This window comes from Triturus cristatus, chromosome 8, assembly GCF_964204655.1.
Source record: "Triturus cristatus chromosome 8, aTriCri1.1, whole genome shotgun sequence".
In the NCBI taxonomy this organism is placed as follows: domain Eukaryota; kingdom Metazoa; phylum Chordata; class Amphibia; order Caudata; family Salamandridae; genus Triturus; species Triturus cristatus.
This window is the reverse complement of record NC_140591.1, coordinates 1,118,723,100-1,118,748,014: the sequence shown is the minus strand read 5'-3', so window position 1 is coordinate 1,118,748,014 and position 24,915 is coordinate 1,118,723,100. Positions and strand designations below refer to the sequence as shown.

General features: G+C 45.4%; 1 protein-coding gene across 11 annotated transcripts in view; it reads right to left on the bottom strand.

Annotated features, from left to right (window-relative positions):
* The window catches only part of TFDP1 (transcription factor Dp-1), a 392,616-nt gene that overhangs the window by 61,029 nt on the left and 306,672 nt on the right, over positions 1–24,915 (bottom strand). For all 11 annotated transcript variants that reach the window (XM_085622724.1, XM_085622729.1, XM_085622731.1 and 8 more), the window contains one exon: positions 4,512–4,678. In XM_085622724.1, the coding sequence (XP_085478850.1) occupies positions 4,512–4,678 (167 nt within the window). The remainder of the gene's footprint in view (positions 1–4,511; positions 4,679–24,915) is intronic.

Genomic DNA, 24,915 nt, shown 5'->3' with positions numbered 1-24,915 from the left:
TTGTCTGTGAACACTTGCACCAAGTTCCCCTTGACAGAGAGAAGAAATGCTTTCAATGCTAGTTGGATCGCCCAAAGCTCCAACAAGTTGATGTGGAGTCCCAACTCCGCCTGAGACCAGTGTCTTCTGACCTCCACCTCATGGCCGCCACATCCCTGGAGTGACACATCTGTCACTCTTGCGAGATCTGTTTGGAGAAGGGAGAGATGTCTGCTTCTGCCCCAATCACAGTCTGTTAACCACCACTGCAGGTCTTTTGCAGTTCCCTTCAAGATCTGAACCATGTTGGAGAGGTTGCCCTGATGCTGTGCCCACTGGAACTTCAGGTCCCACTGCAGAGCCCGCTTACGCCATCTGGCATGATTTACCAACAGGATGAAGGAGGCCATAAGTCCCAGCAGCCTCAGACTGGCGCGGACCCAGATCCAGAATCAGATCCATGAGACACCACCGGGGCCAAGGCCGCAGCCATAAGCGTAGAGCCTGGTGGGGTCTCCTCCATCCCTGTGGGGCACGAAGGCACTCAGGAGGGGTCGGACCACTCCAATAAGCAGAACCTGTCCTCGTAAAATTCTTTAATCTGAGCGCGGGTCGCTCTGGCTTCCAGAAATAGGGGGAGGCACAGAGTTAGACCCAGCAACAATTTTGCAGAATCGTGCCTGGAGCATCGACGCTCCCCACCGTCTCGTCGATGGACGTCAGACGAGGTAAAATCTAAGTTCATGTGAATGATTACTTCTTATGTCTGTTCGCCAAGTGCCTGAGGACCTAGAGTGTGACGAAAAGGACTTGGGGCTCCTGGAGCGGTCCCGCAAACTTCTCTTCCTTGATCTTGTCGACTGCTGGGCCGCAAGCTGCTTTAGGGACCGCTCCCTCAAAGCCTTCGGCAACATGGCCCGGCAGTCCAAGAACGACTTCAAGTTGTGGTCATGCTCGAGACACCTTAGGCAAACAAGAAGGGTGGTCGGTAACTGACATGGGGGGGTGACAGGCGCGACAGCTTGAAACTTACCAGTCTAGAGGTCATCCTTCGACACAAAAATCAAAAAAATCTCCCAAACAAAACGTCGAAAAAATTCTGTCAAAAAGAGACAGAGGAGTAGCTGTTCTTTGGTTCAGTGTTATCTGGTGCAGAAAGGAAAGAACTGACATGTGTGCCCGGGTGGTGCCTATATCGGCAAACAGGACGTCACAATCCATGCCAACAACGCCAGCGGCATCATGTGGAGCCGAACTGAGTCATCCCGCGGCTCGCAAGGGTACTGCTCACGCAAACATTTACGAATCCAGTCTGGCGCCTGATAAATTCAAAGGTAAGGAATCTGAAGCTAGAAGTCTCTATTAGATACCCCCTCAGTAGAAGCCCCTAGCACTTTGCTGGTGGCGTGCCTGATATTGTTTCTGGTAGAACTATGTGCAATTGGTGGTGGTTTTGGCTGCAGCCCTGTCCTGAAACCTGAGAAAGGATTGCTGCCTAGGTGTCATGGACTGCAATGCCCCCATGGATTTCACAGTTTCAGTATCTTTCTTTATTTTTTTTGAGTTGGTATCTACTACTTCTGGGCCAAAGAGATGATCCCCATCAAAATGGACGTTTGAGAGGTGTTGCTAAACCTCAGGTTCAAATCCCGAAATGCACAGTGAAGAATGTCTGGGCAGTATGATTGAGGAATGAATTCTTAGTGCAGCAATGAACACACGGTTCAGGGCGCACCTAATAGTTGCATTGAAGATTTGCTTGCCCTCCGAAACTAGCTCTTCTGCCCTTTCTTATATAGATCTGGGAGATGATTTAACAGATCCTCCATGTCATCCCAGGTAGCCCTGTTATAACACAAGAGCAGGCCCACCAAATTGGTAATGCGCCAATGCTTGGCATGTCCTATTGCCACATGCTTCCCTTCTACACCTATACACTTACTCTCCTTGTCCTGAGGAGTGTCACCTGTATTCTGAGAAGCTTCCCCCTTCCTAGCTGTTGTAACCATTAGTAAATCTGCCATGGGGTGTCTCCTAATGTAGAGTGGATCATTGGGAGAAGGCTTGCATTTGCATTCGATTCAAGGTGTTAACACTCTTAAATTAACTGGCTCTTTAAAACTTTTAGTAAAGACTGAACATTGACACCATCATGGGTAAATATTCTACAGAGTGCTTAATTTTTACGAGTGTTTCACCTAAAAAAATCATCTTCCTCTGTGGTGTGCAACTGGACATTGTTATATTCAGCTGTGTGCTGTAGAACACTATGGTAAGAAGTGGTATCAGGTGGTGATGCTTGGGCTGGCACATCAATGTCAGGGTCTGGAGGAATTACATCATATGCAGCCCAAGAATCTGGGCTATCTAGGGCACTCCCTTAAAGTCATTGTCTGGAGTGTAATGGTAGGGCTCCCTATGTCTAAGTTGAGTGAGTGGGGGAGATGGGGGGGGGGGCGGCACCGGTATAGGGTCATGGATTGTGGTGAAGTGTCAAGTGGCATAGGGCTGATTGCCTTGTGTTCCATTAGTTTTTTCTTTAGAGGAGAATGAGGTTGTACACTATCCTGCCTTGTCCTTTTAAGACTTGTTCTTTCAGATAAATGTTCCGCCTCCAATCTGCTTTTCTGTTCATCAATCCTTAGATTATTTTCAGAGATATATCCCTTTCCTTCAGGGCTGACAGTGGCATGGGCTCTCATATGTGGTATGACCTTTTAAGATTTCATTGTTTCATGCTTCTGTGGACAAGAAATCATTGATGTCGATTGCTCCGGTACCAATTCCTTTTTCAACATAGGCGATGTGTTTGAAGCCGATGCAGTCATCTCTAGACTATTTTGCCGGCACCGAAAGGGTATGCAGCACTGATGGGTTGAACCGTGTCAAGGGCTGTACAGGTGTCGCAGGCTTTGCCAGAACAGAGTGCTGCTTCAGGTTCGAGGGCTGAGAATTCCCTCCAATTTTACTCTGTTGGCCCTAAGCCCAATTAGGACGGATTGTACTGTTGTGGTGCTCTAGGTCTTGACCAGGACCTGAAGGCTGTGGCACGACAAAGCAGTGGGCATTGGGGGCAATTGTGTTGTGTATGTTGAGAGTCTGATGACCCAGAGTACTCAAGGCCCTTGGTGTAGTCTTCATTCTTGGCCCAGTTCTCGCAGTAGTAGGATTGTCTTGGAGTTCCAAAGTTTAAGATGAGGGTTCTTCCTGACTCTCCTCATCTTGAGAATCGGAGTCATCAGACGTGACAGTGCTGACTGCACAAGATGACGTCAACCTCAGCACAGTCTTCCTTTTCATCGCTGCCTGCGTCGATGTGTTCTTCCTCAGCGTAGAATTCTGCCTCTGCAATCTCCATGGTGTGATCTAGACCGAGGTCGCCTCAAGAGCAACGAGTTTTCTTTTTTTTGAACATGTTGCAGACTGTGCAATCCTGTTTGTTATGTTCTAGCGACAGACAAAGGTTGCAGATGTTGTGCTGATCAGAGTATGTGTACTCTGCCCCCACTCTTGCACTTTGAAAGAGTGTCTTTCTTTTTTACCTTTCATCGCCCAGAGCCAAAGAAGCACGCTCCAGGCAACTGCCTTGGTGGATGTCATGAAGAAAGTCGCTGGATATGAAGTCGATGTTCTGAAGTAAGTAGTGTGGTACTGGTTCAATTCCATTCTGCGTTGGGAACACGTAAGGGCGCCAAAGTTGCACAGAGCTCCGGCACTATCCTTCCAAACCTGATTGCGGAAAAAACATCAAACTAACAATGGAGCAGCTGAGCATGCACATTCACTCGGAGTCTCGAGGTCAGGTCAGCAACAAAAGACTTCTTTGAGAAAACTAAGTTGTAGAGTGAGTCCAACACTAGATGGCAGAAGTGTGCACAGCATGTGTATCTGCAGTCAACACGTTATGAATTCACAGTCTCCCTAGTTTGAAAACATAATGGTATGCAAACTTCAAAACAGAAAGGATAAAAAAACAAACTGTTCTGCATGCACTCTTAAGGTGTGAACTTTTGATGACAACTTCTTTGGTAATCAATCGATCGAAATATATTGCAACATTTTTAAAATACAGGTCATAAAATGTAGCTCTCTGTCTTCACTTCAGATTGTGAAAGGTTATGGGGTAGAAATTTTTAAATATTTGCTTTTTAAATACTTGCTGAGTGTATAGGATTCCAATAGTAAAAGTCTGTGTAAAATTAGTTCAAGAAAAAAGTGACCTCCAAAGAAATTCAATTAATATGGATGTGGAACTTCTTTGAGACTGCATTTTGGCAGGATTTTTCTCGAAAAATATACAGGCTTTACATAAAACATTTTAAATGGCATCTCATCACTCATTACAAGTATGTTAACTTAATATGTGCATAATATTTTCCAAATAATTCAATACGTTTTTCTTTGCAGAACACCAATTTAGCTGCCTTATTATTGAATAGCTTTTAGAGAGATTTATATATCTACATGACCACTGCATACATAAACGGAGTAAGGAATAGCAATAACATTCTCCGTCAAAACAAAAAACTGACCTGTTACATATGGTTCAAGAGCTTTAGGCACCAAGCTCCTTGCTATTTTCAAATCCTCTGCAGAACAGCTCCCAGATTCCAGCCCGCACGCCATTCCCATTCGCTTTAACACTTCAATATCATCGTGGATTTCAAACGTATTGTCAAAATTAAAAAGGTATTCAAACCTAGAAATTGGAAAAGAAATTTACTCTAACCTTTTTTTATATATTTTTACAAGACTACTAAAAACTGAAGCGCCAGTGAGAGAATACAATTATTAAAAAACATAGAATTAAAACTCTAAAGTTACATATCTGTAAAGCATGATTTTGTGATGCTAATCAATATTCCAGAGTTAGTGCTTCATCACATGTTGCTTACATCTTGAAGGCTGTATAATAAAGTCAAGACATTGCTCCAAAAACGTAAGCACAAATACAGGCCCTTTGCTCCTATGAACATAGGACGTGCAAATAGTCCTCAGCCTCTGTAATTTCAAGGGATCACAAGGCAGTCTGAGCTTAACACAAGAACAGCAGAGAGAAGAAAAAAGTATTGCAGAAATTTTAACTATCGGATCAACGGAAATTATCTATACAGAGTCGTATTACCTCCAGTACTCATCTCAAAAAGGCCTGCCATGTTGACTGTTAGCAAAAACGCAAATCCATCAAATGGAATCCAGAAGCAATCACAATTTACACAACAATTCTGCCCTTCACATACCCAGTAATAGAGATTCTCTCTCTTCCACAGCACTGCCGTAAAAACCAGAATTACTGCTGCACAATAAATTTCCCACCCCTTGTCATTCAGAAGCTGTTCTCAGTTATCATTTCAGTCTTCAGCCTTAGATTTCAGTTTCACAGCAAATTCCACAAATATATATATATATATATATATATATATATATATATATTACCTACTGGCGGTCGCCAGTAGATAGTTATAGTTAGGACCCTGTTTCCATAGGAAATCCGCAACATTCTATTTGGAATAACTTTGGCGCCGGTCGACGAATCCTCGCGAAATTTTCAAAACTAATGGGGCGCTACGCTCCGCTCCTACCCTGAAAGTCTCGGGGGGGATTCGTCAAGCGGGGGCTGAGAAAAAAGGGGGGTCCCAAAACGCGTTTTCCCCATGCATTTTTCCATAGGACCTTTAGACACAGCTACAGCCCGAACGGCTGAACAGAATTACTTGTAATTTGGCAGAGAGGTAGTCCTCAGGTCAAGGAAGTGCCTTTTGTAGGTCTGGTGTAAATCTGTTCAGTAGTTCCTGAGAAGATAGCATTTAAATCAATATATATATCTGTAAGCGCGCTCCGAGCGCGCACCGTAAGCTTACCGTACGCGTACGGTGCCGTGCGCGATTCTGATTGGCTGTTAGATCTTAGTAAACATTCGAATCGGTCGAAACCAGGAAGTGTCGGCCGCCATTTTCTCTCTCGCACTCTGAGGGGGGGGGGAGGAAAAACAAAGTTGGATATCATAAAAAGGGGGCAGGCTAGACAGCTCCTAACCACCTAGCCTTGGTTATGGTGTGCCAGAAGGCCATCCAAAGCCAAAAAATATATATTTTTTTTAAAACGCCGAATACAAATTAAATAAAAAAAAACAAAATCCATATATCCCCCCCCCCCCCCCGTGTGCAAAAGGTGCCCGCAGAGCACCTTTTGTGCATGGCAAAACATTACGCTGAACATTTAATCAAAAACCTTTCACAACGAAGCGCATAATATGTCCTCCGTGTGCGGACGGTGCGCGAAGGGCATCGTGCGTACATGGCCCATCCAGCGTAACATGGGCACGCGGTGCGCGTAGCGCACCGCGTGCCCACCGTGCGTGCACGGCACTAACTGCGTTAAGTGGGCACGCGGTGCGCAAAGCGCACCGCGTGCTCACTGTGCGCGCACGGAACGAACTGCGTGAAGTGGGCGCGCACGGCACGAACGGCGTAAAGTAACTTAGCATTTAAAAAACCGTACAAATTCACTGAAAAAACCATAGGTTTCACACACGTTATAGTTAGGAATTAGCATTTAAAAAACCTTGCAAATTCACTGAAAAAACCATAGGTTTCACACAAGTTATAGTTAGCTGTACATTTCACTCGTAAAAAACCAATGAAATTCCACGTTATAGTTAGTGCAGGCAACTATAACTCACGCGACCGCAATCCTCTGCTGATGCTAATACTGTATTTAGACACTTATTTGCCCAGGTCTTCTTCCATTAAATTTTAGCTATACATATATTACAAATATTTTTTTTCATAAAGACACATGTCATTAGCAGAGGATTGCGGTCGCGTGAGTTATAGTTGCCTGCACTAACTATAAAGTGGAATTTCATTGTTTTTTTACGAGTGAAATGTACAGCTAACTATAACTTGTGTGAAACCTATGGTTTTTTCAGTGAATATATATATATATAAATATATATACACAACAACTTCAATTCAATATCATCACGGTCCCAAAATCTGACGCAAGCACACCTGTATTCATCCCAGACCTTCAGTTCAGTCTCAAAGCAGCATTCTAAAACTCCTGTGACATTAGCAGGCTTGATAAAGTACATCAGGACTACTTCAAGGACTACTGCAGAAAACTTTACAGTACTGTATGAACATGCATCTTATTTATATTATATATTACCATGCACTAAAATTCATATGTAAAGGTAATATGACCTCTGTGCAGCATTTTTGTTTGAGATGGTAGCAAATACAAACATGAGCTATGACAGCCTAGAACGTAAAAGTGCAGTTGGTGGGCCAAGATGGCAGACGCTCTTCTCTAGATCGCCACAGCCAGGCTGTAAAAAATATTTTAACATTCTTCACTTGGTGGAAAGTGAAGGGGGTTTGGCAAAAATGTATCCTACATTGAAGTACTCCAGTCTGCCATAATGTGTGCTCTAATACAAGTGAAGCATGCAGTATATTAGATTCTGCCTCTGAACCTCATAGCATTTCTAAAACCACGTTTTTCTTCTTCCCTTTGTCGATTTCGTGCCCTTTATCCTTATCACCCCCCTTCACCAATTCCCTAGAGCGCGCCTTATGAAGCTGGGAGCATGAATAATGGTAGCATAAGTGGAGTCTCTACACCATATTATACACTAGAATAATGTGCTAGATGTGAATGTGGTATTTTCCTCTTCATTCTAAGGTGTGGGGGTGACGGAAGGTGTAATGACATTGGACAATGGAAATCAACATCATTCCGCAATTAAGTTATATTGCATATGCACAAAACTTTGCATGGTTGTAGGAAGCTGTCTCTGTATATACTATACCAAAGTGAGGTATAGTGTGCACAGAGTCGAGTGGAATCCCAAAGGTAGGCAGAGGTAAAGTTAGACAGCACCTCACTCTCTATTTGTGGTAGTGTGGTCGAGCAGAAAGGCTTTATCAGAGGACAGTGTTAAGCATTTGTTGAACACAGTAAGCAAGTGAATTCACACACTCAAAGACTGAACTTCAGACCAATTGTTTTTGAATAGAAATATTATTTTATTTCTTATAACCAAGCAACCCTGGCACAGGTAAGTGCTAAGTACTTTGCAGTATATATACAGATTGTAACACAGTTTGGATTGCAATTGCAAATGTACTTTGTTTTGACTTCCATTATTATTTCTGAGAATTGCAATGCTTTGTAAATACAGTACATATACTTTGTATAGGATTTTAATTAAATTACAGGTAGGTTACTTTTGAGATTACTTTTCTTACACACTGTAGTATACCTGGATACTACACTGGGACATTTCCTGTAAACTGGCGAGTAAAATAGTTTGTTAGTTAGTACAATTTTAAAAATTTTCTTTAGGTTTACAAACTCCACACATAAAAACTTTTCAAAGAACAGTCAATGTTATACTATGGAGAAAATAGTGTTATCGGTTTTAGGGTAAGTATTCGGTAGTGGGAGTTGAGGTTTTGGGGTTAGACTCAAGGGGCTGGGTATGTAAGTTGGAGGGCGCGGGGACGTAGGTGCACCTTGGGTTCTCTTCTCCAGGGCGGCTGGATGCAGGGGTGTCTTTTTGTCAGATTTCACCTTACCGGGTCATTTGCGGTTGGGGGGCAGGGTCTCCGTGCAGAGGCTGCAGGCGACGTCGGGGAGTCTTGGAAGGGTCAACACATGGTAGACTCGGACTCTGGAGCGCTGGGGGACCTGCCTAGGACAAGTGGGCCACTCGAACTCGGGCCGTAGGCGACCGGTGAAGTGGTGGTTCCAGGCCTCGGGTTACTTTTTGCTCAGCAGGCTCGGAGTCTTTCTTTGGTGTTTCTTCTGAACAGAGCTGCTGTTCTCAGGCGATCTAGTCTTTGTTAAAGGCAGTCAGTCCTCCCAGGGGTTCTGGAGGTCTTAGGCTGCAGGACAAGACGATTTGTGGTGCACAATCTCTGGAAACTGCAGACGGGTCGGTAGGGCTGGGGAAAAGTCAGTTGTTCTCTGCAGTCTCCTCTGCTGGGCGCCTTCTTTCGTCCTTTCTTCTTAGGTTGCGGGAATCTGCCTTCTTGGTTCAGGGCTGCCCCTAAATACTGTATTTAGGGGGCTTTTTAGGGGTCTTGAGGTCAGTAGCCAAATGGCTACTGGCCTTAGGGTGACTACACCCTGGGTGTGCTCACCCCATGGGGGGGGGGTGAGCACAATCCCTAATCCTGATTGGGGAGTGCCTGCCATCTGCAAGATTGCGGGCACTGAAGAGGGGGCTTCGCCTTACCTCCCCCACCTGAGAGGTGGGGTTGGCAGAGGTGGGCACACCTCCTGGGCTGGCTAATTTTTCCTGCCGGTCTTCCCGCCAAAAAGGAGGGGAGACAGGAATAAGGCCTGCTCCTGAAAGCAGGAGAGGCTGGGGATCACATTACAAAGGCTGCAAGGCCTTTGAAGCTCCCTGCCACAGATGACTCTTCCTGGCCTGGGGGAGGTGTGAACACCTCTGCCCAGGAAAGGCTTTGTTTGTGGGCTCAGGGAGCGAAGGCTTCCACCCTAATGATCCAAAAACTTGTCTCATGGTGGCAGGCTGGTGTGTACCAGTCTGGGAACCCACCAGAGGCTGGTCGTTTTTCAGGGGGCATCTCTAAGATGCCCTCTGAGTGCATTTACCATTAAGTCCCACACTGGCATCAGTGTGGGTTTAATGTGCTGAGAAGTTAGATAACAAACTTCCCAGTTTTCAGTGTCACCATTATGGTGCTGTGGAGTTAGTAACGACAAACTCCCAGCAACATATACTCTTAATGGCAGAACTGCACCTACACTATCTGAGAATGGACTTAGACACTGTAGGGGTACAGGGCTCATGCACCTGTAACCTCACCACTGATATAGTGCACCCAGCTAGAGGGGTGACTGATTTATGCCAGGGCAGGGGGTTGTAGGCATGGCACACAGGGATGTGTGCCATGTCGACTCTTCACTTTGTTCTGCACCAAAACAAGCGGCTTGCAAAGGCAGTGTGTGTGTATAAAGTTACAGGGCCTCTAAGGGTGGCACAATAATTGCTGCAGACCTTAGAGGTCTTCCCTGGTCACAGTGCCGTGGGTACCTGTGGTACCATTTACCAGGGGCCGAGCTGTGGCTAGAGATGCCAATTGGGTTAGTTTTGGGGAAAGAACACAGGCCCTGAAAACCTGATTGCCAGGGACCCAGGGCACATCAAGTCTAACTGCATCTGTAGACTGGCAAAAAAGTGGGGGGTTACTGCAACAGAAACCCACATTCCTACAATGGTATACTGAATGCAATGTGTGCAAACAATGACAGGATACAATCATAAAATTTGCTTCTAAATTCTATAGCAAAATATATAATGGCAATAAGTCAGTGTATGCCCGCCATAGTAAGGCTGGTAGCTTTCCCAGATAAAATCAGAGAAGATTCAAAGATGGGAAGCTCAGTTAGTCAGAACTCTGTGTTTATTGCTAGGAGATCTATGCTTGTGAAGAGAAGATGGGATCCAATATTTTACTCAAAATGTACAATGTATGGAAGCAGAGCGTGTAGGAGCCCAGAGAATAAGAGGACGGTAGGGCAAGAAAGAAAAGTGCTTAACTGGGAAACGTGGAAAGTTAGAAATGTGAAAAAGGAGGAGATGGAAAAAGTAAGAGTACCAAAAACCCAGATAAATAGAAGCATAGCATCTAGTCAATTGAGTTGAGGATTAAATAAGTCTAAGAGGAAAGCTCCAGAGACTCATCGAAATTAAAAATAAATGATAGGGCCGCTAAATCGCCAATCAGAAAACAAAGCCAAGCCCACTCAGTTGAAACAGAGGACAGTTGTAGCCAAGGTAGCATCTAGTTCAGATACTCTCAGCTTAAAAGCTAACACTCGGTAGGGAAGGAGTATATATTGTTATGATCCAGTCTTACACTTCGATTTACTACGTAATGGGCCGAAAAATAAAAATATAGAAACCACTCAATAGATCCAACCTTATGCAAGTGTTTAAATATTCTGCATCTTTAATGTCGATCGCCTCTAATGATTTGAAGTAGGTTGCATCTGTAAATACTAAAAAAGGCAAAGAGGGGCGTGGCCAAGATGGTGAGCGGGTAAGACGTGTTCTACATAGTCTCCCCGCTCTCGGGCGCCCGACTTGGCCAGCAGCAGCGTTTTTCTCCAGCCAGCATCTTTGAATTGAGGGGGAGTTTGCTCCTAGACCTTCGGTGCCGACGATACCGCTCCGGTTGAGCCGAGTGACCGGCGGGAGGGTGAGAGAGGAATCCACGTGGCTGGAGGCAGCAGAGGCGAAAATGGTGGCCGGGCCCGGACTGAGCTGCTAGGCCGGCAGAACCCTGCGTCCCCGATGGTGCGGTGGATAGGTCCGGGCACAGCTTTTCTCAGACCGGGGCCCTGTCTGAGGAGGGAAGGGAATGGCTTAGTTCCTGGGTTTGGTGGACATGCGGCGGGTGGCTCACCCACAGACCTCCCAATTTTCCTTTTATTCCCATGCTCGGGGTACATATGCTAGGCTTGACCACCTGATAGGCACCACAGAACTCAATGCCCTGGTGGGGGACGTGGATATGCCGACTGCGCTCTCCGATCGTGATGCGGTGATAGTTGCCCTTCAGCTCCCAGCAACGCGGAGGCCGGGGGGAGGGTGGTGACTGAGAACACGTGGTCCACAAGGAAACGGTGACGGCACAGATATACAAATGCAATAAGGATTTTTTAGAGATCGATGATACTGCGCTTTAAACATTCCTACTATGTGTGTGTGGGGCAAAACGGGACGCCTGCTAGCAAACTCAGGGCTTGAATCCAGCGGGAAAGGATTAAATCAATCCAGACAGAGATGGGCGACGTGGTCCAGACCGATGAGGAAATAGCAGACGCGTTTCGGGATTTCTACACGGACCTCTATGCCGGGGAGGCACACTCGAGCTGACTCATGACTGCATAATTAAAGAGAGCTAATACGACGCGGCTGAGCAAGGGGTGGGCGGAGCTGCTGGACGCCCCGATTCGCGTAGAGGAGGTTATTGGGGCGATCTCCCGCCTTAAACATCTGAAGTCGCCGGGTACGGATGGCTTCTTGGCGGGTTTCTACGAGACCTTTTGTCATTTCTTGGCTCCGCTTCTGACAAGACTTTTCAACTCCTTTTCAGGGGTGGGCTTTCTGCCTCCCGAGATGCTCTCGGCGTCCATAGTCGTTCTCCCAAAGCCAGGGAAGGATAAATCTCGCTGTGGTTCCTAACGTCCATTGTCCCTTCTCAATGTGGACCTCAAGCTGTTCACGGGCATTCTGGCAACGCGTCTGGGGCCCCTGATGCCGGGCATCATAGACCCCGACCAGTCGGGATTCTTTCAGAATTGACAGAGCAGTGACAATACCAAGTGTATCACGCACTTGGTGGATAAGTCCCACCGTACAAATATGGATGCTCTTCTCTCAGTGGATGCCGAGAAGGCATTCAACTGGGTTGACAGGTATTTTCTGGACAGAGTTCTGTCCCATTTTGGATTGGGGAGAGGTTTCCAGTTTGGGTGGCCAGCTGCTATGGGGCACCCACCGTCACCATAAGGGTCAATGGGCTGTCGTCTCGACCCTTTGACATCCAGCGCGGGACGTGGCAGGGGTGCCCGCTGTCACCGATGCGGTTTGCCCTGTACGTAGAACCGCTGGCACAGAGGATCAGGGACAACCCGAACATCATTGGTATTCCCTTTGGAGGGGAGAGACATACCATAAGCCTCTAGGCGGACGACATTGCCTCACCTGAATTCCTGGAGCGGTCGGTGCCGGCTTTCCTGTGGGAGCAGGAGGCCTTTGAACGGTCTCGGGTTTCCATGTGAATGTGGGGAAATCCATGATCTTACGGCTTCAGCCTGACCGGGCTCAGTCTGAGAAGAGAGAGACCGCATTTGAGGGGATAAAGATCCTGGAGACCATCCCTTATCTGGGGATTGAAATGGCACCGACTATACAGCGGATAATTACATTGAATTATTCTAGGCTGACCCGGCAGGTCACAAGGCAGTTACAGAGCAGGACATAACACCCAATGTCACTGCTGAGCCGCGTAGCAGCAGTTAAGATGTCCATCCTACCCAAGGCACTGTACTTATTTCAAACATTGCCCCAACGGCCTCCAGGGGGGACACTACAAGCTCTACAAAAGGTGATATCTCACTTTGTCTGGGCGGGGGCTCACCCTAGCATGCGTAGAGAGGTGGGTTATCTGAAGCCGGAGGAGGGAGGCTTGGGCTCTCCGAACCTGGTGGACTACTTTATGGCGTTCCGATTGCGGTAGATGGTGGAACGGACCAGGCCGGAATCTGAGAAGAGATGGCCGTTACAGGACAGAAAAACAGAACAAACAGTTCGAGCTGAGAATAACTCAACACAATCTTTTTGTAGCTCCTAAAAAGAAATGAAACTGAGAAGGAGGGATTTATGAATTTCCTTATTATTTGACGGAAATAATTCGAATTTATTTTATATTGCAAGAACAATTTTTGCGCAGAAACATTTCTTTTGTTGCGCTAAGGTCATATATACAAAATGTTACAAGGCATGTATTTCAATAACACATAACAAATATTCCCCTGGAAACACAAAAAGAACATAAATGTCAACAATCATCAAACACTCATGGCCATTCCACTCATGCATTCACGACATACATACAAAAACTGTCAAAAACTAGGTCCTTGTGGCGACCTTTCTTTCTTGGTACAATTGATTACATTGCGATTCAAATGTCAAAGAAACATTTCATTATTATTTTGCGGAAAATGAATATGACAAACATGTTTGTAAACTTTGCATAGGAATACAATTTTGTGAAAGCGGTGCGACACAAGGAAATGAAAACTGGTCGACGCGTTTCGAACCCCAGAGTTGTGGGTTCTCTTCAGGACCAACCAATTTCTGTAAGGAACAACAGAAAGGTTTTAGAATATGGAATCAAATTAAGAAAAACTACGAAGAACCAACCGGGCTTGTCAAAACCCACCTTTGTACGAGGAAATCTATCTGCCTTAAATGGATCTCGTTTCCAATGCAGAGGGACCTAAACACGGGAATAAACCAGAACCAACTAAATCAGAATTGAAACTTATCTGCCACACGTTACACACAGAACACTTAACAAACAAGAGACTGTAGACCAAGGTTGGTGATGTACGCTCAACTTACTAGAGAAAGGGAACTTGTCCTCTTTTCCGGCTGTCCAGGATTAAATAATTATGTATCTAAAGGAAAGGAGAATGGACGGAATGAGTCCCGTTGGCTAGTGATATCTCATGGAACTCAAAGCAACCGTTCAGAAGCGCAGTCAACGCAGTGAACCGCAGTCAACTGAATAGAGTTTGGAACTTACTTCGATAATATTTCAGTTTACTTCTTTGTGCTTATCCCGCGCCGGAATCTAAAAAAAGCAAGATGGGCTGTGTAAGTATTGCGTCGGGGAGTGAAAAGCCAATATCTTAGAACTCATCTTCCTTGGACCGAAGTAATCATAACAAGCTTACCGGGCATACATTAAACAACCGTCCACGCCGTAGTCGTGCCTCGAGTGAGGATGCACACAGCCTTGTGGGTACTAATGGCGTGTAACTCTCATTCGGACTACAAAAAAGTGCAAAGCTTGCTGGTACTTGTAGTATATGTTCAACGATCGTACAAATGTGTTATTTAAAACATGGGATGTGGCTGAGATTCTGATAATTTAAAGTATTAGCGATGAAAGGTGGCATCAAGGTATTATGGTTTCTGTGTGGTTTTGTTATTAGCAATCGGAACAACTCCTTTACTGAGCACCTAAACAACAAGGAAGGCTTACTCTGCGGGGGGAGTCAAGCATGGCTCTGAAATAGATAGAACTCTCCTTTCTATATAATCATATGAAGAATGATCCAAGCAGCAGAGTTGGCCAAGCCCTGCACAGGAGGACAGCGGCAAAGTTAAAATGTTCTTTTATTTTAAGCAAGTGGTCTAAAAATCTCAGCGACTTCATTTAGGCCATTGATAGCCGTGTTATACTTCATGATTAATAACGCCTCACGGCGGCTTAATAGGCCTTCCAAATCTCCTCCACGGGGATCTCTTTCAACTTTAGACAAGACTGTCCATCTCAAATCAGTCTCGCTATGTGAATGAGAGAGCCAATGATGGACTAAAGGGGCATTCTCCACTCGGCGTCTGATCCTAGATTTGTGCTGGATAATGCGTTGTCGCACTTCCTGCGTTGTTTTTCCAATGTATAGCTTCGGACATGGACAAACTATTGCATAAACGACATTTTTCGTTTTGCAATTACTGAATGAGTTATGTTTCCAATGTGTGGTATTGAATGAAAAGACATCCCCCTCAATGGTCTGATCACAATTTGTGCATGTGCCACATTTGTGGTGTCCTATAACAGGTGGTAAGTTAAGCATGCTCCTCAATGTGCGCTGTTCTTGTTTTGGTAGGGCCGCACGTACTATGTAGTTCGCTACACATTTCTCCTTTTTGAATGCAAACATCGGAGGTCTCGAAAAATCCTCATGGAGGTCCTTGATCAAATGCCAGTTGCCCAGGATGAGTTTGCGGAGCTGGTGGCTGTTTGGGCAGAATGTGGTCACACAAACCGATCTGTCAACCTTACTCCTAATCTTTTGCTCCAGTAATGTCTCCCTTGGTGTCCACCACGCTCTCTTCAGAGAATGTTTAATTAATTTCTTTGGATAACCCCTCTCAAGGAGGCGGTCTCTTAGTTTGTTTGCATGTCTAAAATATTCCTCTTTTTTGGTGCAATTCCTGCGAATTCGCAAGAACTGACCATAGGGTAAGTTTTGTCTCAGACTGCGAGGGTGGTTACTCGTAAAATGAAGGGCCTTGTTTCGATCTGTCTCTTTTCTAAAAAGTGTGGTTTCCAGCTCTCCCTCCGAAGCCACTACCTTGACGTCCAGAAAAGTGATAGAATCGTTTGACGAGACCATGTTGAATTTAATGTCATTTGTTCTTCCATTTAGCCAACAAATGAACTCGTCTAATGATTGTCGTGTTCCAGTCCAAATTAGGAAAATGTCATCGATGAACCTCATATAGTTGGAAATGTTAGAAACAAACGGGTTATTGTTATATATGAAATTGTTTTCATATAAACCCATGAATAGAACTGCCAGCTCAGGCGCGAAGGGACAACCCATGGCCACGCCTCGTATTTGGTAAAAAAACTCTGAGTCAAAAGAAAAATAATTTTTAGAAAGTGCAAACTTAGCCAAAGACAGGAGGAATTCTGTGGGCACCTGTACTGGTCGTTCTCTTAGATTTAAAAACCACTCAAGGGCCTCCAGAGCTTGATCTTGTGGAATTTGGGTATAGAGTGACACCACGTCCAATGTAACCATCAATTGTGTCCTTTTGTTAAAATGTACGGATGTAATTCTATTCAGGAAAGCAGTTGTGTCTTTCAAATGTGCCGGAACCTGATTGATGAATGGTTTTAGAAAATAGTCTATATATTGGGCCACTGGCTCAATCAATGATTCACACCCAGAGACTATGGGTCGTCCTGGGGGGTCCAATTCATTTTTGTGGAGTTTGGGTAAAGCATAGAAGACCGGTATCCTTGGATTTATATTTTTCAGGAACAGGCGTTCTTTAGGTCCCACAAAACCTTGTGAAAAGCCTTCCTCTATGATGTGAAATAGTTGGTCTTGTAGTTCTTTAGTTGGGTCTTTTGTGATTTTCCGGTAGCAGGTCACGTCTTCCAATTGGCGGAGTACTTCTTTCTTATATTTATTAACGTCCCAGAGGACCACTGCACCACCTTTGTCTGCCTGCTTCACTACAATAGTTCTATCATTTTGTAGGTCGATAAGGGCATCCTTTTCTTTTTTAGCTAGGTTAAACCTCACAAAGCTTTTTTTGCTTTCCATTGCCTGTATTCCCGATAGGATGGTTCTCTCAAATGTTGCGATTTCCTTGGGAATTTTGGGTCCTGTTGGACAAAAAGTAGATTTCCTTTTTAGTCCGGTGATTTCTGCCGTTCCTCCCTCGGTTGTCTCAGAAAAGAACGTTTTTAAACGGATTTTACGACAGAACTCCATGGTTTCAAGCTTCATTTTAATGAAGTCTGTAGCCCTAGAAGGAACAAAGCTTAGTCCTTTTTGGAGAATTGAAATTTCCGCTGTTGTAAGTATTTTGTCAGACAAATTATAGATTGGTGATGAATTTAACTCCTGTAATATTGGCGTCGTGTCCTCATTTCCCATGGTTGGGAATATCGCAACCGTCCTCTGCCTTGTCGTTGGCCTCGGCCTAAAAAACGTGCCTCTTGATTGGATGTTTGCGGGTCCTGATTTTGTTGGTTGCCCCTTTGGTTCTGATTGGTCCTAGTTGTTGTATCTGAGGTCTCGCCAGATGATGATGATGATTCAGAAAAGTTGATAAATCTCTTTCGGGATCTCCCCTGATAGTTTTGGAGATAGTTTCTAGAATCATTGGTAGAATAGAAATCCTTATTAAGGTAGGGGTAAGTAGATTCTAACGAGAAATTCTTTTTGTCCTGCTCGAATTTATTGCTTTTTTGGATGACCGTGTAATCTTTGAACTCAAGTATTTCTTTTTCCACTTTATCCAACAAGGCCTTTGCGTCCGTGAGGTTAGGATTGTTTTTAATCTCGTTTTCAAGGTCCTCAATCTCCTGTCGTTGTATCAATGAAAGCCTATGGGCTGTCTCCACCGTGAGGACCATAAGGTCCCTGCTGCATTTGGTCTCTATGCAACTGTAACCTTTCTTATAGATTGGGTCGTCTATAAAAACTACTGGAATGTTACGCGTCTGAAGTCCTGATGGAATGGTGCCTTCCTTAAGGTGCTGTAGTAAGAAATGTCCGTGGAGGTCCGTGCGTATTTGTTTTTTACGTAATCTGGTGAGTTTATCCGACTCGTTCTGTGTTTTTGCTGTAACACTTAAGGTGGCCGATGCAAAGACCGGCGGTGCCCGTATCAAATTCTGAATGTGTTCCTCGCTGTAAGCGAAGGCATCATTCTCTGCCATTACCAAAAACAGATAACAAACAGGGGATGACTGGAGACTCAGACACCACAAGACAAACTAAACATTTAACATGAAATCAACCTACTCGAACAAATTACAACTGCAGCAAACAACGATTTAAGAAATAGTAACCCTTTAGATTCCTAAAGGGTAGTGGCTATTTGGCCACTGGAATGAACCTCAGGACAGGGCACTCGCGAAGCTCTGCTTATGGAAAGTGCTCTTTCTGAAACGAGCGAATCGCCCACAGAACCTAAAGGGTTCCCCTATCACACATACGCTACTCCAGGTGTGGGACAGTGTGGCCGGTCAACGGGGGTTGACAACTTTCCCTTCCCCCACGACTACCCTATTTGACAACAGGGACTACAATCCAGGGTTAGATGAGAGGGCCTTTGCTGGGTGGAGAGCGACAGAGTGTAAAAGCGGCAGGGCACCTGTTTGATGGGGAGGGGATTCTCCCAAGTGCGCCAGGACAATTCCCTGCCGGAAGCGGAGAGGTGCCATTATCTCCAGATTCGTCACTGGCTCCTTCAGCCAGAGGTCCGGGAGACAGCCTTTAGGAAGCGGACACCTTATGAGAAATGGTTAGTGACGAAGCGCACTGACAAGAAAATGATCTCTGAGCTCTATGAGTTGCTGCGTACGCCAGCCCCCACCCATTTCACAGCTAGTCAGAAAAGATGGGCACACAAATTAGGGCGGGAGCTCACCAAGAAGGAGTGTAGGGAGATTTATTATAGGGCCGAACATACAGCAGGGAAACTGCCTTCAAGATCGCCACATTCTGGTATTTGACCACAAAGCGACTTAATAAAGGTAATCCGGCTCGCAGTCCTACTTGTTGGAGGGGGTGTGGGGAGGAGGGAATGCTGCTTCACATACTTTGTGAATGCAGAGATCTGGAGGCCTACTGGCCCCGAATTCTCGATGAAATAGACCAGCATTTTGAGACATCGATTCCACGATTCCCGGCATACGTCATCCTGGGGCTTCCCAATTTGCGGACTTTCCCTCTGAAATCCCGCAGAGGAAAGCAGATGGGGATTGCATTGGGGGCGGCTCTCCAGAATATCTTATCCCATTGGGGAACTCAGACCACACGGGGTGGTTGCATAGGATGTGTGGATATTTCGAGTGGCACCTAGAGCAGAACTGGAACAGCGTCTGGGCAATCGCAAGATTACTCAGTGGTGTTTGTTAGAGTAAAAGCAAAATAAAACTGGCTAGGGCCGAAGGCCACGGTTAGAGTTTTTTTGATCCAACTAGGTGATTTTTTGCAGATTTCAACACGCAGAGGATAAGAAACGCCTTCGGAACAATACAGACGCAGGTACAGAGGGTTGCGAACTGAAGGGATCCCGATGAATGCCATCGAACCGGAGCACAGCAAACCACGTCCGAACCCGATGGTGGAAAGAAAACAATCTAACGATGGAGTCGATGGCCATGCGCATTATCACCGAAAGGAGGTGTCGCCTTACCTCGTGACTAGAAAAGACTTCTTCAAAGAAAAACAACTTGCAAACATCTGGACCCAACACAAGATGGCAGAAGTATGCAAAGTATGTGTATCTAGAGCACACATGCATCGGACATAAGCTTTGATAAGGGGGAACACCTTCCTCAAATATCAAGCAGGGCTATGTAGTATTTATTTTTGAAGATCGCCTGTGAGAAGCCAGGGAACAGCCCAACTAACAATGGTAGGTTTCCACCAAGGTAGCATCAAAGCTTGCATCTTGCAAAGACAGTGTTAGAACTGGGGGTCTCTAGTTGGCAGAGGTAGGTACCTATGATCAAATAGGGACCCTTGCTTCTAAGTCAGGGAAAGGGGATTACACTACTGGATAACCCCTGCTCACCCCCTTGATAGCTTGGCACGAGCAGTCAGGCTTATCTCAGAGGCAGTGTGGTAAGCATTTGTGAGCACATACAGCAATACAGTGAAAACACTACAGATGGACACCACACAGGTTTTATCAAAATAAGTATTCTTTATATAGACTTAACACAAGACCACAAACAACAAAAATCCACGATAATGTACTAAAAATTGGTTTCAAGATGGTAGAATTAGCTTAGTTCAAGTTGTTGGTAAATGGGACACAGTTCTCACAAAAGTACCTGGATGCGTAACGCAAAATAAACAAAAGGCTTGCAGCGTTGGGAGATGCATCGGTTCCTTGCTTCGGGCGAGACTATGAGTCGCGCCTCAATGCTTGCGCAGAGTAGGGGATGCGTCTTGATCATTACCGGAGAGGAGGTGATGCGTAGATTCTCGTGCTGCAGCCCGGTTGCGATGCGGCAAGATGGCGCCTCGATGCGATGCGAAAATCCGGTGTGATGCGATAAGATGGTGCCCTTGGCAGCCTTGCGGTGACTCTCGTGCTTTGGAGCCGTGAGAGGCCCTGCGACACGCTTCTCCGATGATGCGACTGCGACCCTCACGGTTGCGAGGCGCTTCTCCGCTGATTTGACAGCAGACAGCTGCGACGAAGGCACGCTTCTGGGAGATGCGGCGGCGGCACGCTTCTCCAGCGATCCGATGACTACAGCTGCGGCGGCAACACGCTTCTTGTTGTGTCACGCTTCCAGCTCCCAGCGACACGCAGGCTTCTGCAGATAGAATTCCCAGCAAGGATATTCAGAGAAGAGCTGGTGGTGAAGTCTGTTGTCCCTGAAACTTCAGCAGGAGGCAAGCACAAGTTCAAGCCCTTGGAGAAATATTCTGCAAGATGATTAAAGATCTGTAAAAGTTCCTTCTCCTCTCCTCTGCAATGAAGACACCACTGCAGGCCAACCCAACAACACAGCACACTGCCAGGGGGCAGTCCAACTCCTACAGCTTCCTTTGGTTCTTCTCCTTGGCAGAGCTTTCTTCTTCTTGTTCCAGAAGTGATCTAAAGTCTTGGGGACTGGGTCCCCATATTTATACTACTTTTCTATTTGTTCTCTAAAGGCAGAGATGCCTTTGCCTAGTCCAAACCAGTTCTGGTCAGTCCTGGAGCACTTTGTTTACCGGACTCCTCCTTTCCTTTCAGAATGCAAAGCCCTAATCAGGTCCCAGGTGCAACTCCTCTCACCCATCTACATGCAGATCTTCCTATTCAGCCCTTTGCTGACTCACCCTTGTAGGAGAGTAGGATCTGCTTCACATGGGTACCCCCACTTTTTGCTCGTTTTTCGACCTTAGTCTGGCTGTGGCCCTACTAATCAGGACCCCAGCCTAGCTGCTTCCTCTCTAAAATGGTTTGCATGTACATTAGGTACATATCTAATTGGATTCTGGAGTGCCTTATATGCCCCTAGTATATGGTATACTATGTACCTAGGGCATAGGTACCTCAGAGGCCTACCAGGGGCTGAAGCATGTATTATGCCACCCCTGGGAAGCACTCCAAAATGGCACAACAGGTCTGCTACAGCAGCCTGGGTAAGGGTGTGCTTACACCCCTTACAGTGGTATAGGCCACCTATATCACTACCATTGCACACACATATAAAACCTATAAGTCACTCCTATGGCAGGCCTTAATCCTGAAGGCAGAGTGCTTGGTTTCTATGTGAGAGGGTGGCCCTGCATGAGCAGAGCCCCTCTGCAGCGTTCAGAGTACCTCCTCTGATGCGGTTTGTGGTGCAGCCTGACCATATACTCTTAAGTGCATTATAACCTCGCGGTAAATTCTAACTTTGGGATGGCTGCACGGAAACATGTCGTGTTTGGTGTCAAACGCTTTGGAATACTACCCCCCCCCCCCCGTTCATCCATATTCCGGTGTTTACACTTCCCTACCCTGCCCCTCCCCCGCCCTCCCTCACTGCCGCACCGTCACTCCCTCCACGGACCTCTACTGATAGCTACCACTAGGATAGCTTTCAATAAAGGTTGTCTTTAACCAATTCACCATAAGGGGTTGTTTGGACCGATACAAGGTGCCCATTAGAACTAGTGACCAGCATATATCACTCCACCTTCTCACAGTCACAACCCTCTCCCCTGGAATCGCCAGCCCCTGTCACTCACAGAACCAGGCACACAATACACAACCTAGCAGAGGCAGGCTTGGACAGTTAAGCAAGAAAACACCTACTTTCTAAAAGTGGTATTTTCAAACACAGAATGTTACAATCAACTTTACTAAAATATGTATTTTATCATTCTGAGTTCAGGCATACTAAATTCAAATTTCTACCATGTTCCCTGAGTCAGTTAGGATTATAAAATGTAATAATCTAACTGCCCATTCTGGCCTATGGAGAACAGGTAGCCTTGCAATAGTGAAAAACGAAAATGGCTGTAATTCACTATTAGGACATGACACACACACACGGACATGACACACACACACACACACACACACATGACACACACACACACAGACATGACACACACACACACAGACATGACACACACACACACACGGACACACACACACACACACACGGACACACGGACACACACACACGGACACACACACACACACGGACACACACACACACGGACACACACACACGGACACACACACACACGGACACACACACACACGGACACGGACACACACACACACGGACACACCCACACACGGACACACACACACACACACACACACAAGGGCACGTCCTACCTTAAACTTACAATGCACCATACCCTTGGGCCTACCATAGGGGTGTCTGATATGAAGATATGGGAAGGTTTAGGGACTGGCAAGTGGGTGCACTTGTCAAGTCGACATGGCAGTACCAGACTGTCCATAGGCTCTGCAATGGCAGACCTGAGACACACTTTACAAGCTGCTTCTGTGGGTGGCACAACCAGTGTTGCAAGCCCACCAGCAGCATTTGATTTACAAGCCCTGGGCATACATGGTGCACTGTACTAGGGTCTGACAAGTAAATCAAATAACCCAATCATGGAGTCACTAATCAATATATCAATTTAACATAGGGAGCACTTGCACTGGATAGCAGTGGCACAGTGCCCAAAGCATCTAAACCAGCAAAACATATCAAAAACAGAGGAGGTAATCAGAAAAAATGGAAGGGAGACTCACGCCAATGGTACCAGGTCTAACACATAGTAAAAGTCCAGAGCACATTATTAGACTAAGTGTAATATAATCTCCTGCCTGGAACATGAGCATGTAGACAATGGTTACTATTTCAGTATCAATGATTAAAAGGGGTATGATAGCCTAGGGATAATGCCATTGAATATACATTGTCTAAGGAGAATAAGAATTACTGGAAAAAATGTTACAGTAAAATAGAGTTTGTTTACAGGAGACTTGGCTATCTGGGAACACAACTTGCAGAATGATTGTGAGGGAAAGGACATCTGGCAAGGGGGCTATTAGTGTTAAAGTTTCCACAAAAATAGCCAAACCAATTACAAGAGAAAACAAAAATGTTAATGGTTGCAAGCGACAATGAAATATCTTTATGCCAATACAGGTTAACTACAAACAATTGATTATGGTAAATATATATGTAGACTGGGTTGATAAGCAATCAGGCAGGGAGCAGGTAATATGGTTCTGGGAAGATATCTGTAATCTGTGTGCAATTAGTAATCAAGCCCCGGTTACGAGTATGGGGGATTAGAATATGCCCAAAAATCCAGCTCGGACATTTAAAGATCAGGTAGATATGCTGGAGCCTACAATACACTAATGGCTAAATTTCCAAAATGTTCCAAAGTGGCCAAAAAGATGGAACAAGTTATAGCAGAATAGGGATTTATTAGTTTAAACAGGAGATCTCCATCTAACATACCGGCCAGTAAAACCTCTCACAGGCAACATGCAAAGACCCATTGATTAGGTGTTCACCCAGTTATGGTTTTATGATCTTTGTAATTGTAATTGCATTTATATTGCGCTTACTACCCCTGACGAGGCGTCAAGATGCTTTTCAACAAGTAGCACGCTTCTCCTGAACCCAAAACAGATTAGTGCTGAATTATATAGGGAAATATGAAATTAATTTGAGCGGTGGACATGCAAGTCTGTTAGTTGGATTGAAAAGGATAGTGGAGGGAGAGAAGAGGGAAGGGTCTAAAAGCTGTTCATTTGGAGATCATAGCAGTAGGAGAGATTTGGGATGCCCGAAGGAGAGACGGGGGGGGGGAATCTAGAAGTGGATTAGGGAGAAAGTTGAGATATCGGATGAGTCTAAGAAGGAGCACCGAGGAAAGGCTTTACAAAGGGTTGTTTGGGAGATCGGACTAGTAAGAGGTTTGAGATGATGCAAGGAGGGGTAGAGAAGGGAAGAGTCTAGAAAGGGTTATTTTGGGGATCGTAGTAGAATGGGGTTTGGGACGAGTCAGAGAGCAGAGGTAGAGGATATATTGAGAGAGGTATAGGGTGAGAGATAGGGTAGTGTAGGAAGCTGGCTCTGTATATACTATACTTAGATTTAGAAATTACTTTATTCGGCCTGTTTTGTGAACTACAGATCATAAAAGATACAAAAATGAGGTATAGTGTACACAGAGTCCAGTGGAACCCCAAAGGTAGGCAGAGGTAAAAGTAGATCGCACCTTACTCTCGATTTGTGGTAGTGTGGGCGAGCAATTAGGCTGTACCAGAGGGTAGTGATAAGCATTTGGTGTACACACTCAATCAGCAAATGATGTCACACACAAAGACTGAAAACAGACCAATTTAGTTTGTATCAAAAATATTGTTAAGTTGTTTTATTTCTATAACCAAGCCAAGCCTAGCACAGGTAAGTTAAATAAATGCTTTGCAATATATTATGCAGTGTTTACAAGTAAATGGAAGTCGAAAGACATACAGGTTAGTCAAGGTATTGAAATTACTGTACAGATTACTTTTTAGTTACGTTTTAGAATACTTTTTCTACTCAGTATGATATGCCTAGATATCACACTGGGACATTGCACAAT